This window comes from Paramormyrops kingsleyae, chromosome 1, assembly GCF_048594095.1.
Source record: "Paramormyrops kingsleyae isolate MSU_618 chromosome 1, PKINGS_0.4, whole genome shotgun sequence".
NCBI lineage: Eukaryota > Metazoa > Chordata > Actinopteri > Osteoglossiformes > Mormyridae > Paramormyrops > Paramormyrops kingsleyae.
Window position 1 is genome coordinate 62032468 of NC_132797.1, and position 17162 is coordinate 62049629.

General features: G+C 45.0%; 1 protein-coding gene across 5 annotated transcripts in view; it reads right to left on the minus strand.

Annotated features, from left to right (window-relative positions):
- The window catches only part of LOC111842921 (contactin-associated protein-like 5), a 55873-nt gene that overhangs the window by 18938 nt on the left and 19773 nt on the right, over window positions 1–17162 (minus strand). For 3 of the 5 annotated variants that reach the window (XM_023810039.2, XM_023810038.2, XM_023810040.2), the window contains exons 4-9: window positions 8449–8596; window positions 6759–6962; window positions 6202–6386; window positions 3174–3317; window positions 1956–2220; window positions 890–1033 (exon numbers count right to left, since the gene is read on the minus strand). In XM_023810039.2, the coding sequence (XP_023665807.2) occupies window positions 890–1033; window positions 1956–2220; window positions 3174–3317; window positions 6202–6386; window positions 6759–6962; window positions 8449–8596 (1090 nt within the window). Of the gene's footprint in view, window positions 1–889; window positions 1034–1955; window positions 2221–3173; window positions 3318–6201; window positions 6387–6758; window positions 6963–8201; window positions 8415–8448; window positions 8597–11174; window positions 13079–17162 lie in introns of those variants that run through there. The other 2 variants (XM_072717380.1, XM_023810041.2) reach the window with 2 other exon arrangements.

Sequence of the window (17162 nt, forward strand, 5' to 3'; positions counted from 1 at the left end):
CAGATGCTTTCTGGATTTGTGCCTTTCACGGAAAATATTATTAATTTCCCCAGATTGTTTTAACAAAGCTTGTAATTTGGAGAGATTCTTTGAGGTCTGAAGTCCTCTGAGATGCCCGATGAGCAGGCATAAGATGCAGAGAGATGACGACATCACCCAGCCCTGAACCAGCTTGAACGAGGTCTGGAGTTCTTTGGGGATCAGAACTAGATCTCCTAAACTTCTCCTATGTAAACCAGTCCTGCAGAGGACAGGGTTTTAAGGGCCACTTCAGAGCCAGGTTTTATAATCTGATAGAAAGGGGAGTGACCCAGGGTGTTGGATTCTACAATCTGATAGGAAGTGGAGTGGCCTGGGGTACTGGGTTCTAAAATCTGATAGAAAGGGGAGTGACCCGGGGTGCTGGATTCTACAATCTGATAGAAAGGGGAGTGACCCGGGGTGCTGGATTCTACAATCTGATAGAAAGGGGAGTTGCCTGGAGAGCCGGATTCTTAATTAGGGCAGGTAATTAGCTTCAGGTAATTGGTAACAGGTCCGGAAGGACAGGGTTTCACTGTTCTTGATATCTCCCTTCTCCTAACACCATGCACATAGCCTGTTAAAGATGTCTGGGGCACATCTGAAACTTCTTAAGAACTCCACTGACTCCTAAACACAGTAAAATGCAGTCGAGGGACCGCCGTCTCCTCTCCATCCCAGAATAGGTACTTTGTCTCCAACCATCACTCTCACAGGCTCTATACAGGGATGTCCTTCTTCAGGACCCAGGTGTGCAATGTGACACGCTTCTTCCTGAATCGTGGATGGAACTGGGTCTTTTATGCCCTCTGTACTTCATCATTGATAATTAAACCCAGTTGAGCCCCCTCCCCTGGCGTCTCCTCACCTCCAAAGAAGAAGCTGCCCTCGCTGATGCCATGCTCGTCTAGCTCCACCGTCAGCGGTGACTCGCCATCCAGCACCAGGGACACCTGCCGGTTCTTCATGGATACGCTGATGGAGTGCCAGAGCCCATCATTCACGCCGTCACCTGCATCCCGAAACACCAACAAAAGCCGTGTCACCACAATAGAGGGGACAGCAGGTAAGGGGGCAGGACCTTTTTGGGTGCGACACTGGTGGCTGGAGTGAGACTCTGCCTTAGCTTGCATCTAAAGCATAAGGAGCCTGAAAGTAATTTTAAAATCCCAAGGCTTTTCCATACACAATCCCATACATTATCCATACATTATTCTCTCTTTCAAGCTGACTCTTTAAAGCTGATTTATGTTAACTGCAAACAGAACTGTTACAAAGAAAAGAGTGTAATGTTTAATTTAGGGATTCAGCCTTAAAAGTGAAAGAGTTAGAAGCTGTGTAAGGCTGTGGCCTCAAACCCGTCTGTGGTCACCATCTACTTCCTTAGCGAGATGCCAAAGAATCTGACAAATAAAATATGAAAGATAAAATGGCCAGCAGCACTTTAGTGACATGGAAGTGAAAAGCTAAACCCACACGTGCAACTGAGATGCTCGTTTGCATGTTTTTTTCAAGATCAAAGAAATTAATTTCATTTTAAAATTTATTTCCTTTCTGATCCAGCTTTCGTCCTTAGGAATCTGGGAGGTGAACAATCAGATTCGCAAAGGTGCAGCTGAAATGGCCCGGTGACAGGTGTGTAATCTGATTTAAGCCCTGATAACACAGTAAACCTCGGCTGCCTTGCCTCCTCCCTCTTTGACAGGGAAATAAAAGCAGGTCTCAGTCCTCTGAGCTTAAACATCACACTGATGTGGGTGTGTGTGTGGGGGGGGGGTGAGCCACTTCTTTTCTTTATCATAGATTATCGAATTTAACAGAATCCTGCCTATAGGGGGCAGTGTACATCTGCAGCAGCTAAATTACCCTGAATAGGGAAACAGTGAGATCAGACTGAGGAGCTGACCTCACAGTGTCCTAACTGGGAGCCTTACTGGTGGAGATTTCTGACTTCTGCAGGGCCGAGTGCTGGTGGGTGAGTCTCAACTGGCCGCCATTGATGCGCAGGGCCAGGCAGCCGGGACCCCGGCCCAGCCGGACAAAGAGAAGTAGCCCATCCCGGTTCCAGGTTCGAAACTGAAAGTAGACGGACAGCGTCTCCTTCGCAGGCTCTGCTGGCAGTAACAGGAAGCTGTTTCGGGAGCTCAGAAAGGTGGCAGCTACGGGCTGGGCTTCCGAGCATGAGAAGGTCACGTTGCCCTGAAGAGGAGTGGAGGAGTTAGCGGAGACATGGCAAAGGCAGGTGAGTGGGGAGCTGATCTGGTGACACTGGCGGGTCTGAAAACAGCCGTGCATCGGGGTAGCAATGCTATCATGGAGGGCTCAGATAAGATCAACTGTGTGAAAGTGTGAAACTTTCCTTGTGTCATCATCAAAATAGGGACAATGTGCTAAACAAGAGAGGCCCCACAAAGATTACAACGACCCAATCCATAAGGAAACCCTATTGGTAGAGATAACGTGAAGTATTGTGTCAGCCTGTACTTTACAGGCAGGACCAATCACTACAGTCCTACTCTGCATTGGTTTGTTGTTATAAACCAAGTCATGTTCGTTAAGCTATCGCACTTTGTTCTGTTTGACACGCTGACACTTAGCAAGGTGGAGGAGGGTGGGGCGCATCTCCTCCCTGTCTGTCAAACATCCTAACTGCCTGTCCCAAACAAACAGATGCCAAGGTCCAAAGACACCATGCTTTACTGCCTGCTGCTAATTGGACACTAAAGGTCTCCAGAGACCATGCCTCTCTAATCAGTCAGCTGTTAATAACCTAGAGGGAACCGTCACTATATGATCTCAGTGTAATGGTGGCAAAGGATCTCCCATTATATTGTAGGGTAACTCTCTATGCACATGTGCAGATCTGAGTTGAAGCCACCTGTCACAATCCTAGCTCTTGCTTTTAGGGAGTGTCACTTTATTATTGTTGTTTAATCCTTGCTGGTGGGTGTGGTAGCCTCACAGCTGCTTCAGAAAGAGCTTCCTAAAAGACCAACTGCATGAATCCCTCCTGTTCAAACCCTGATTTCTGTGTCGGCCTCTCCATGCTTTACTAGAGGAGCCACAAGGCTCTCATTGTGCTGCTACAGAGAGCCCTGCTGGTATGGCCTCCTTTCTTTTGCAGGGATCGGCTTTGCAATAGAGAGGCCTACCACACTGTAGATCTGTGGCTTGCGTCTCTTGGCCAGGTCGATGACGTTGACCCCATTGTAGTACAGGTTCTCCATGCAGCCTTGGAAGTTCTTTCGAAGGAAGGTCCCTGGCTTCCCGGGCAACGGGATTCCCCCGAAGCTGAGCTTTGAGAAGGCAGCCAGAAGGGGACATGAACAGATGCTACAATGAGGGGACCCAGGACCCCCAAGGTGCCACACAGCCTTGATTTATATTGACCAGCCCAGCCCAGCCCAGCCCACAGCAATGGAAGGACTTGTTATGTCAACTTTCTGTGTCCATTAATATAAGTAAGTACATACAATTAAAGACATGGGAGTAAGCATGCAATTCTGCATGTCCTTTTTAAAAAACTGCTGACTCCAGACAAGTTACCATGCGATGAGTCTATATTAACCAATGAACTATATTAATCGTATAACTCTTACCGAAAACATTCATACAATAAATAAAATATACTACAGGACACTCCCATCAGTCTCTACTGCCTGATCCGCATATAATATATCTTGTATTTGGCTGAATCTTTCATTAATAATGATTGACATTACTGAGGTAAATTTCACATGACAGACAGAGCGGGAGGAATTTGTCACTAGCTGACATACATCACATCCTTTGGCTATATGGTATGTCAGGCATGTGGTTTAATGTTTGCTTACTCAACACTGCATGTGGCTTAATGTTTGGGTACACAACACAACATCTAACTTAATGTTCGTGTACCCAACACTACTCATGACTTAAGGTTTATGTACCCAACACTGCACGTGACTTAATATTCACGTACCCAACACCAAGTATGACTTCATATTCATGTACTGAACACTGCACGTGGCTTAATGTTAATGCACCCAACGCTGCATGTTGCTTAATGATCACTTACCCAACACTGTTTGTGGCTTTATGTTCATGTACCCAACACCATGTGTGGCTTATTGTTCATGTCCCAGCACCACGTGTGACTTACTGTTCACATACCCAACACCAAGTGTGATTTAATTTTCAGATACCCCACAAGGCTATATCAAAATCACCATCTGTGCAAATGCTGCCATCTGTACAGAGCTGTAAATATGGTGAAACACGGTGGATAGGCAACTGTCTGTCATCCTTAGGTGTTCACTCACCTCACTAATACCCCACGAGGGTACAGGCCATAGAGCCACCGACTTATTCCTCAAATGCCAAATTTCAAAATTTCAAATGCTTAATCTGTTTTAAGAGGCATCAAAGCTAAACATGTTCCCAGCTCTGCTTCCACAAAAACATGGTGAAATGGAAATATTATGAAAAAGATGAAGCTGTTAAGTTTCTGTATCTTCAAACATAAACGCTTCCTTCATATGTGGAGAGTTCATATGATGATTACTTTTAATGGTACCATTAGACTGCAACACTTCATATCTATCTTTCCGTTATATTCACATATCATTACTGAACCCCCCAAAAGACGCATACACCATATGCATCAAGTCCTAAAGCGACGAAAAACTGAAATTCACACAAATACAGCAGAGAGTGACTCAGAACTGCTATAATATGTGCCAGTCAGGCTGTATAGCTATAAATTTCAGAAAAATACCCTCCTTAATTATACAGGCCGGAATATATCGCAGGTAGTGTATAAAGGAGATGATTAAGTAATTCCAGTCTATTTTCAAATTTAATGGCAGGAAAGGTTTCACGGGTGTCAATCACACAGTTCATATGGCGATGACTCTGCCATTTGAGAACATTTATTTTCCCAGAAAATAAATGTAACAACACATAAATAAAAGTATGCTTATCGAGGTGAGTGTTTCCAGCACGATTTCCCTCGGAATCGTAGCATTAAAGTGCTGCTGGCAAATAATAAGGTGTAAAACGGTGCCTGGTGTGAGAATGTGATTAAGCACAAATGTAATTCAGTACCGAGATCATGGTAAACAAAAGAGACAGAGAGGGATATATGCGGACAGAGAGATGAGGCAGAGATGAGGGAGACATGCAGCGGGATGAAGCTCATTGCTGCCAGCTGACTTTTGTGGAAATATGAAACATTAGAAGGATTCACCATGACCTTCTGGACCCCCTGTGGGGTTTGGCAGCTTGGCAGACTCAGCATGGGGCATCGCCCCCCACCTGCACCCGGGAGAGGCGGATGTGGTGACCAGAAGCTGCAATTCTGGCAGTCCGAAGGTAAACCTGCCATTTATGGTAGAAATGTCTCCCAGATGGGGGGGTCTGGCCAGATAAACGTGGTAAATGTAGCTCTGAATGGGCTGGAAAACTCCCGGCGCATCACCTGCCAAGCGGCCTGGGCCAGGAGCTTGTCCCTTCCCAGCTTAATTACTCAATTAGCTCATAGTTTGGCAGTTGCCGACATCAGAATGAATTGAAAGATCATGGTGCTTTTGAAAGATGCTGGGAATTTGAGCGGGAATTTGAGGCTGCGACCATGGAAATGTGAGCAGATCTGGATGATGAGAGGTCAGAGGAAATGCTGCCGTGTACACGCACACGGACACACATGTGGACACATACGGACATGCACTCACAGACACGGACATGCACGCACATGCACAGATAGTGTGGCAGGAAGAATCTCGCATGTGCTTAATACGCCCCCACAAAAATAGTGAGTGTGGGTGGGGTGGGGTGGCCGGCTTCAGCTCCAGCTGTGCTCTGAATTAATAAGCCTTAATCCAACTGTTGGGACATCACATTCAGCCATTCACAGAGGTACTCTCCTTTCCTGAGCATAGCTCCCACATTCCTGCTGCTCCAGGAATTAATGGCGACAGGAAATCTATATTTAATCATTTTTTCCATTAAAATTAATGATTTGTGTTCATTATCTCAATTATTCGATGAATTAATCTAAAAGAGAAGGTACCCCGCTGTCGACGAAATAGAAAATGATTCTGTTATTTCATGAAACAAAATAAATTATTATGAAGCTTAACTTAATCAGTTCTCAATCCTATTAGTTCGAACAAGAGCTTGGTTTGGGGGTGGGGGGGTCACCTCGTAATCCACGTCCAGCGAGTCGTCAGCACCCCCGGTGCGCAGGTGCTGCGTCTGCCCGTCCACGCTGAAGTTCACTTGTTTGTTGAACCGCTCTACCAGCACAGTGTGCCAACGCTGGTCATCCAGCAAACTGCCCAGGCTCAGTGATGCGTGCCCACCCCCAGGGTGCAGTTTGGCATCATCTGTGGGGGGCAGCGTAACAGTCTGTACTTAAAAGGTGGGGAGGGGATTAATCAGCCATAAATTTGTATGAAGTGTGTCATGCATGTAAATATCCACCTTATTTTCTCATAAAATGAGTTGAATATTTACTCAAGGGAATGTGATTTGGCCTCATGCATTTGACTGGCTGTGATTACAAGCATGGGTGAGGTCAAAGGTCAGACGAAGCAGGGTGTTGATGGGCTTATATGGATAGTCTGCCATGTGAGGGTAATCACTTGACAGCTCCTTCACTTATATGGACTGCTTCCTTCTCACGTTTGGCCCAAATTTTGATACTTTCTCTCAACCTCTGACCTTCTCCATCTGTGACCCATGGCCCAGATGCTCACCCAGATTGAGATGCAGGGCCAGCCTGCCCCGATGCAGCTCCAGGGTCACATGGTCTCCCCTCTGGCCCTCCCCGTGTACCAGCACACCCTCCCCCTTCTGGCTCTTGAACCGCAGTGAGATCACGTCCTTCACCGTGCTCATGGACTTCTGGTTGAATCGGTAGAGGAGGGAACTTCTGCCGTCAAAATCTGCCACATCCGACTCTGACAGAGACAAAAGAATGATTTGTGAGGTTGCTGTAGCCCTTGCCACTCTGCCCAGGGTCACTCTGCGTCATTGGATGTTACCTTATATGGCAGCTGACACCGAGCAGACGGATTGTAAGACATGACTGGATAAACGAGGCCCTGCGGAAACGCGTGCCGCTCTGGAAAGAGGGATTGCTGTCGAGAAATGCTTGCAGCTGTTATTCTCCTGCCAGATTGAGACGTCCGTCACTTTGCAGAGAGAGAGCTTTTCCCCAGTGGGAAATACGTCATATCTGTGAGTTGTTGATATGCTCAGTGTTGAGATCGTACATTGTGTTGAGACGGGGAGGTGGGGGCGGTGTACGGTATGAACACAGGAATGCCAGATGTTAAGTGGCAAATTGACCACAGGCTTCACCAGGCTGTTGTGACCCCAGTCCATGTAGATTAATGGGTGTCACGCTTGGCGCTCTCTGCCACCCCACCCCCCCAGCCTCAACGCCTGGCCGCATTAACCTTGTGGGCAGTGCTGGTGTGTCCCCCTGGTCTGATGTCTTAATAAACAGCCCGACAGCACTGTGTCAGCTGGGGGGGGGGTCTCGGCCTTACTGATAATCATGACCACTCTGCTCTCACTTCATGATGTGAGTTACTGTATTCTGTATAAAAAGAACTGCAAATTTCAGAATGTTCCACCCTAGGCCCCTCTCAGACTTGCAGATGTAGTTCTAACTTGACTCTGTGGTTTCAATGCCGGGAAACATCCAGAACATTTTCACATAAAGGGAGCCCACACAGCTTATTACTCATCCTCATCCTACTCAGACAATCAAAAGCTGCACTTCAGTCAATAAATTATCAGAACAGAACTCTATGAGTCTCTTTAATGCCTGTTACCTGTACCTTACAAATAACTATACGCACACCTTACCAGTACTTTGAGAAGAAACCCACTTACCCTGCATGTTGCATGTCAAAAAGACAAATTCACAAAACAATTTGCACCTTCAGTGAAACACCCCAAGGCCCCCACCCCTCTCCCATTATAAAGAGACATGCCCTCTGAGACAGCTGGCTGTCCTTTTATAGATAACTGAGGTCCAACCTTTAACAGGGATCTGGTTGATACCCCGAATGCAGTGTGAAGCAGGCTTAACACAATGATCATGGTGAATGAATGGGCTCACGCAGGAATAACTATAAATGTCATTACGGAGTGATCATTCACGAAGAGTATCCAACACGCTGCCCCACCGTTCTCCTGAAATGAGGCCCACGTGAGTTGCCTTTGCACTGCCGAGTCTTCCATCATCCTTCTGATTAAGAAAATCGCCCATGGTCCTCGGCTGCTCGCTTTCACATTTTCAGGGACAGAGATGATGAGCTTGCTCCTGCGACGATGGTCGCGTTTTCATAAACACAGGACTCGGCTGTGTGTGACTGCACCTCTTCCACTGAGAAGACCTCTAGCACCCATGTCTGGTGAATGGGAGCCACTCACTGTACATGCAGCCGTAGACTTCGACTCGCAGGCCGACCCAGCCGCTGGGGTTCCAACTGAGGGGGACAAAGCGCAAAAACCGGGTTCGGATGGACTGGGGGAACCTGTGTTGGGTCACGCCCTCAGCATTGGTGTTCCCCTGGAACGTCTGCAGGTGGGAAGATGGACACAAAGAATGAGATAATCAAAACAATACAATACATGATAATAACACTGGACCTGTTATCAGAATGTTTCTGGTTTGAATCCCAGGGTCAGCTTTTGGGATTTCACTGCTGGGCCCATGAGTAAGGTCCTTAACCCCAACACAAACTGGTTCATACATGAGAGCAAGTGGTCAGACTGCCTGTTTGACTCACTAATTATGCATAAATCATATTGATTTATTTGAAGCTTTATTTTTCACCTCTCCACCAGCACTTTGACTATCTCCGCATTACTCCTCAGTTTGAAAACACGCTCAAAACACAGTCACACATCTCTGTTTGTTTGTCCATAACTGTGCCCGGCCTCTGTGTTAATTTCATTAAATGAAACCCACAGGCTGAAATAATGGGATTTAATATTTATATATGCTTGAAAAGTTAATTAAACTTCCATTTAAAATATTAGCATGCAGTTCAAACAGTCAGACGATAGTAAATTAATAATGCAGCGGGCTGGATGGAGCTGACGGTGTCTGTGTGAAAATGGAGGAGCAGCAAGGGCCAGACGGGTGAGTGAGAGTCAGAGCAGCCTGTGGTGGCCAGCTGATACCTCGGCAAGGATTCACCTTAATCGTGCACAAATTGAAAATACGCTGTCACACACGACTCGGGACCTTGCAGGTGGCAATATCACGGCTGCATTTATTGCACACACCACCCTCTCTCTTTGCCTGTCTGCTAATTTTTCCCTTTCTGCTCCGTTTGGCTGCTGAAAACCCGTAAAACTCCTCCGGGTTGTTTTATTAATGTCCTCTGAGTCATAAATCATGGGCAGCTTCTTAGACGAACATCCCCCCCCCCCACCCCACTCCCATCTGCCTTAAACTGTAAAATATTACAGCGATTGGGACTTGAGCAGAAAACACTGCTTGGTGACATACATTGGAGAGAGCAAGATGAATGTGGATGCGACGTCATATGCTCTGTCATACGCTGTCATACACCCTGTCACACGACGTCAAATGCCCTGTCATACAATCTGTGATACACTGTCATATGCTCCGTCATACACCCCATCATATGAAATGTCATACACCCCATCATATGCCCTGTCATACACTCTGTCATACGCTGTCAAACGCCCCGTCATACACCCCATCATATGAAATGTCATACACTGTCAAACGTTCTGTCATACATCCCATCATATGCTCTGTCATACAATCTGTGATACACTGTCATATGCTCCGTCATACACCCCACCATATGCCCTGTCATACACTCTGTCATACGATGTCAAACGCCCCGTCATACACCCCATCATATGAAATGTCATACACTGTCAAACGTTCTGTCATACATCCCATCATATGCTCTGTCATACGCCCAGTCACACAGCCCATCATATGTTGTCATACACCCCATGACACGCCCCAGCATACGATCTGTCATACACCCCGTAACACACTCTGTCACATGCCCTGGCATACGCTGCCATACACTCTGTCATACGCTATGTCATGCACAAATAAAAAGGGATCAATAATGGCTGCAACATGGCTTAAATATTAATGTATATCGCTGCCTCATTCTGAGTTTATCTTCTGATAGTTTTCATGAGACAGACAGTCCTGTTGTCAGGTATAGAGGAAAGTAACCATTCAAGTTTCATGCACAGAAACAGACCAATTAGGAGACCCACCTATGCAAGTCAGGTGCACAGAAACTGACCATTTAGGAGACCCGACTGTGCAAGTTAGGTGCACAGAAACTGACCATTTAGGAGACAGAACTGTGCTGAGGATAGTGCTATGCCTTGAATCGGACTCCCTTTTTGAATAATCTAGAAGTTTCTATAATTATTCAACAATGTATCAACTTGCTGCTGTTTTGCTGTTGCCAATTAAAATTAAATGTGCCTATTCATCGATTGAGTGGATAATTTGCTGGTTTGTCAGAGTCTGATTTCGGTGCAAATCCGCAAAAGCTTTTCCAGTTGACAGGCCAGGCTGGTGCTAGGGGCGTCCAGCAGTGTCAAGGTGCCTGCTATTATCGTTATTAACGACTAATTACAGGCTCCTCCCACACTGTTTCAGCTCCTCCTCCATCAGTCTATGTTCCAGGTTTTTCCGGGAGCCTGGCCTTGGGATCTCCAAACAAGAGCTTAAACAAAACTGGATACACCTCTCATCCATGAAAACAGCCAGGGCCTGGTGGGGCCCATTCTCGCTGCTCATTTTGCGAATGTGACAGAATTTCCTCCGGCCACAATGATTCACCATAACAATGTCAGTGCTGAACAAGGGTCCTGCCATGTAGTCGTGTCAGATAAGTGGTATTCGGGCACTTTTAGGAGGGCTCCCCCTCCCATGTACGGCACTGACGGCTCTCATTGCCAATTATACTGTTACAAGGTACAGGAAAAGACCTGATTTCCAGTAAAACGATGTCCATTAAAAAAAAGCCCCAAACAAAATAGAGGCAATTTTTCTGCTTCATATAGAGATAATGTTAGTTGGAATGTCTGTCAGATCATTGCATCATTCTTTTGGCTGGAGAGCTAAATTATCAGGCACTCACACAGAACAATGATGAGCAGTCAGTGAAGAGTCACAGGCCAGGTCCTGAAGACCAGAAAGCCCACGGCAGCTGGGTAAAATCACTCCCAGAGCCGCAGAGATGGATTGTAGGAAGCCAGGCCAGTTTCCCGTAGCTTGGTCCCCTGCGGTTAGCGTGTCAGGGGCCCTCGCCCAGGCCATTAGTCCCGCTTCCTCCCAGTGCTGAAAACACAACATAATCGCAGCTTGGGGAAGCAGCAAATCCCACATCTCCCAGGTGGACGAGATATAATGGAGCGTTTTCGGGAAGCGTGGGTGGGTGGGGGGTGCTGGGGAGTGAAATAAATAAACAAGAGTCTTATTAGCGGAAAGTGTTCTGTGGGAGGTGCGGGAGCTGACACACCGTGTGCTGCCTGTGATTTAAAGCACTCCCGTAATTTACGCTGCTGCCATTATTAGGAAGCATTTAAGCCATAGTGCCTTTCTGCTGTTTTTTTCCCAAGATGCTCATGTGTCTTATGGGGCTGAACTCACCACACCGATTAGCTTGGCATCGATACCCTAACGACCAGACTTGTAAACAAACAGTGTATTTCATCTTCAAATTCACTACTGCACCACAGTAACTCTGTATCATGCACCAATCACTCTCTACAGTGCCTTAAATTTCCTTAAAACCAAGACATTTCCACTCAGTTACGCAATGCGTATTAAGTAGATGAAAGAGAACCACAATAACATGAAGTACAAAGCAGAGACATCCTGCGGAAGTGTTTGTCTTTCATTCTGAAACACAGAATCAAAAAGTAGATTAATACAGATTAGAACCTCAGATTGCATTACCTGTGCTATACCAGCTATAAAACTAAAAATGTTCATAGCATGGTGACAATCTGGGTCTTCTTCTCTGATAAATTGTATGGTGACAGCTTTAACCAAGTGTGGATTCAAGCATTCTGACTGTGGAATCAAACACAGTGACAATGACGTAAACATTATGACTGTGGATTCAAGCTGCTAATGCCAATGCTGGCTGCTATTTTATTTATTCAGAAAATCATATTGATCCTCACAGTCACTGACCTACAAAATAATATCACATGGTATGGAAATGTAGGCCCCCCTCAGGTACACCACTAAATTAGCAGCTGGTAAACATAACAGCAGTAATGATGGAACCTCGTGGCTTTCCCTAAGGTTTACTCCAGAAACCTTATAAACTGAGTCATACACAGCGGCCTTGTTTATGTATAATTTACAATAAAAATGAATCTAAGTTTAGTTATCATAAGAGGGTGACTATATTAATGTTAGTATGTCCAGGGGCTGCGGTGATATCAAATGACGCAAAGCCGTTGCATCACACAGTTCTCTCGAGTCAGAGGTGCCACCGGGAGTCACACCAAGGTCCCCATGCATCTCCTGAACTCCCATTAGGTCACAAAGCTCAGGTTAGTTACCTATCATGCACACATATTTCCATCCGTAGTGACATCATTATTTCTATTCCTGTTGTGTCTCTTGAATGAATGACGTGATCCATTCATTACAGCCTTTTAGCCGCGTTCCCCTGTGACTAGTTTCATCAGCTGTACGTATACGCTCTGGGTCCAGGGGGGCAGTTTTTCCCAGTTTAAGGACAACAACCCAGTTTGAAGATATACACGAGAGCTGGTGACGAGTTGGGAAAACAAGTGTCAGAAATACAGAAAGTGAGTTGGCATTGGGCATAAGAAAGGGGAAGCAATCTGAAATGTGTTCATCAATCAGGAATGTGTTAGCGGTGTATCAAATTATTTGCGGGCTAACCAGTGAAATGTGATTTCCTGATTAATCAAGAGATAATAAAATAACTCTAAGAGTTCTGCAAATCATGTGGGCAGACAGAGTATCCTCAGGATTGAGACAGACCCCCTCTTTAAGCTATCTAAAAAAATAAATTTTTAAAAACGGAAGAGGCACTGGGTTGTTTTTTTTTTTTTTTTTTTTAATTCGCTTCTCGTCTCAGTGGCTTTTTGGAGCTTGAGTACTTTCAATTACCACAAGCTTCCAGAGGATATTTGAGTTTGCAAGGCCCAACATCTTGCCCAGGATGGAGGAGAAGATGGCAGCTTCTGCTGTATTCAAAAGTACCTCATAAAGCATTCAAAACAGATGAGCTCAAACCTGCCAGGACAGCGTTAGTGCCTTAGAGAAATTTTTATTAGCTGCATTTAAATAATAAATGGTTGAGGTGATCGAAAATAATCACATGGGGAGGAGAGGGGTGGCTCAGTAGGTTAGGATCTTGTGCCTGTGTTTGGAAGATCACAGGTTTGAATCCCAGGGTTGGCTTAGTAATTTCACTGTTGGGTCCATGAGCAAGGCCCTTAACCCCAATTGCTCAGATCCTACTTTTTCAAAGAAAAAGCAACTCATTCAGGATAAAATGTATGGGAAACCACTGGGATAAAGAGAAGTAAACTCTGTTCCAGAGTAAAAACAGTTGACATTCTGTAACCCTGGTAAATGACACAAAGACAGCTGCCCTCCATTGGGGGAAAGACCATAGTGAGTGCAAGATAATAAATACTAATAAATATAAAATAACCCAGCATATACCTGCCACAGATACAGGGGTTACACTGACACACCAGCTCTCCTAACAAAAGACATTCATCTTTCAGTGCCCGATATTGGTGTTAAGGCAGGCAGTTCCACATATTGAGAGTCAGTGCTGAGTTCCTCTGGAAGAGGAGGGGTGTAGGAACATGTCCACAGATACGTAATACCTCACTGGAGGCTGTCAGACAGGGTGACATGTCCCATCTAGGACACAGCATGTTAAATCAGAGCCAAACTGGCTAATCCTTCAGCACAGATGACTGCATCACTCTGTTTTCTCTTTACTCTGGAAAAAATAGAGATGTGTGTCAACAGGCTCCAGCGGGTTAGAGTTGGGTTGAATTTGTTCAAAGGTCTTTGGTTTGAGTGCTTTAAAGACCCGCTGCTTTTAATCTCGTCCTGCTGGAGGTCACAACCTCCAGTCGTAGTATCACTGTGTCCTACATGGACCCCCATCAGAGCAGATAAAATTCCTGCAGATCCATTTTTACATCTTCTGAAGCACTAAACAGAAACCTTTTCAAACATTCCTAAATAACCACTGTGCTGCATTGGCACGGACACTCTCCCTCACTGATATATCATAATGCAATTTACACCATGTGTACGCACAGGTAAACACAGTACCCTGTGCTGTGTCCACAGCAACCTCAGTTACACATCACCTATAGGGCAACTTTGCCATGTGCCTTTTTATAGCCATACCTTTGACCTGGGCCTGTCTTGCAATTTATTTATTTATAAATAGGGCTCTGTGTCATATGGTTCTGTTATCCCTGCCTTTCTAAGAACATGTAATCACATACCAAGAATTTTAATTGTCAGATTTTGGGGAATTCAAACATACTAATACTGCTGTGTGCTGAAAAATATGCACCACACTGGTTTCCTTGCCCATTTCGAAATATTGCTCAGATATATCAGCATGTTAACAAATATCTTGAGCATCTCTACCTATTGTTTGTTCTATCTTCATAAAGACAGTATGTAATACAAAAATAATAATACAGAAACATATTGCTCAAGGATCATGAAAAAAAATCTTGCGATTCATATTTCACCCAGAATTGTGCAGCCCTATTCCTGCTTTCATGATTCATAATGAGACAAGATAGATAGATAGATAGATAGATAGATAGATAGATAGATAAAAAAAAAAAATGTCAAATAATAATAATAAATCTAAAAGACAGGGCTAGGCACAGTGCATACAGCTGTAGGCATCCATTGAAGAGGTAACTGTCACTGATTGACAGTGTGACATGTGATTCATTTGCTGTGAAAGTTTGGCCACTTTAACAAACACCAAGTGGGTTTTAAAGTCTATTCATGCATCATATACATGAGGGTTTAGTAATATGGAAATCTAAACTGTCCGAAACACAAAAGAAAATGAAGACGGACATGAAAACAGTCGGTTTTGTACAGTGCCTATAGTATAGACAGTCAGATTGTGATATTTAAATGACAGCTACTTAAACTAAAGAAGAAAAAGAAAAAAAATCTAATTCCTCCCATTGACTGCACCACAACCATCTCTTTCATGGAGATCCATGACCTCTCATTTCTAGCGCATTACCGGGGGTGCAGGCACCCAAACGCATCACAGCCGTGAGATGCTCAGTCCCCCTTTTTCAATATTTTCACACAGCACTTGAACTGATGCAGATAAAGCAGGATGTCAATGAGTGTAAGGCACTTCACTCACTTTTTCTCACAGGTCACAGAAACTGGAAGCAGCTCAAGGCTGTGGCCAAAGTGGGTATGAGGGTCAAAGGGTGCCAAGTAAGACCGGGGAGACAGATGGTGAAGAAGGGAGCAGGGCGAACGGTCCAGTCTGGGAGGAATGCCGTCCAAACAGGAGTGGAACAGTCACCCCCCCTTCTGTATGTCCAGCAAATAGTGGGGCCCCAGGTCAGCATCACCACCAGCGCTTCCCCACACTGTGCACGCTACCTGCTTCTCTCTCCAGGGGCAGGGGGAGTCCAGCAATTCCTGGACTGCAGGCAGACCAGTCTAGCACCTGGACTCTACAGAGCCATGCTGTTGCAATACGCGCAGAATGTGGTTTGGCATTGTTTTGCTGAAATATACAAGTCTTTCTCTGAAAAAGACATTGTCTGGATGGCAGCATACAGTGACATGCAAAAGTGTGTATGATGGAAATAAAAATGTAATCTTCTACTCACTTAACTATTCACAGTAACAGACATTTTGCCCAAACTTTTGCATGCTACTGCTCCAAAACTTTATCAGCCCATCTTAAATGAGCTTGGACCCAGAGAAGTCGGCGGTCTTTCTGGATCATGTTTGGACATGGTTTCTTCTTTGCATGATAGTTTCATCCTGCATTTGTGGATGCAGTGACAAACGTGTTCACAGGCAGTGGTTTTGGGAAGTGTTCCTGAGCCCATTCAGTGATTTCCACTATAGATTTGTCTGTTTAAATGCAGTACTAACTGAAGATCACAGCTATCCAATATTGGGTTTTGGCCTTGTCCCTTGCGTACAAAGATTTCTCCAGGTACCCTGAATCTTTTAATGATATTATTTACCATAAATGATGAAACTCCCAAACTCTATGCAATATTGCATTGAGGAACATTATTCTTAAATTGTTGTTCTATTTTCCCGCATATTCTTTCACAGAGTGGTGAACCTCTCCCCATCTTCATTGCACAGAGACTGACTCTCTGGGAGGCTCTTTTTATACAGTCATTGCATTCGGTTTTTATTTACATTTTGCATGGCGTCCCAACTTTTTTGGGAAATGGGGTTGTAATTCTCTGAGAGATATCACTTTGCATTCTCCAAGTATTGAGATACTTGGGAGCACTAGCTGATGTTTCAGACATAAAGCAACCACACTGTAATGCTGTGGGTTCACAGCCTGTGATCCTAATGATGAATGTTCAGTGTTTTCTCTGTGGGTATTCATGTATGAATCGCTTACCTTAAATAAATCAGGCTGTTTTTATGCCATTCAAAGAAACACATAATCCCTCATCATATATAGCTGAGACATAGATGTCCTGATCTCTACAAATGTGTACTTTAGCTCCTTAATTCATGTTTTTCTAAAGAGTCCCAGATGTGTACTACACTTACAGATACTTTATGCCCATTCAGAGTTGTTTCGATGGCTTAATTATACATGGAAGCAGTTGTTGGCGGTGATGTGAAGTGGTCACACCGCTGTAGGGTTCCTTTAGAACCTCTCAGTCTCAGGAAGCTGTTGGTCTACCATCATAAAACAAAAGAGATGCAACAAGTGAAGGCAGCACTCAGAAGTAGAGGCTCTGTAGAGCCAGAGGTGGTCCTGAAACAGACTAGCCCTAAATGGGCGAAGAGTGACCCATCCTGCCTGGATCTCTTTGGGGCCTGTAATGTAAAACCCAACAGGATT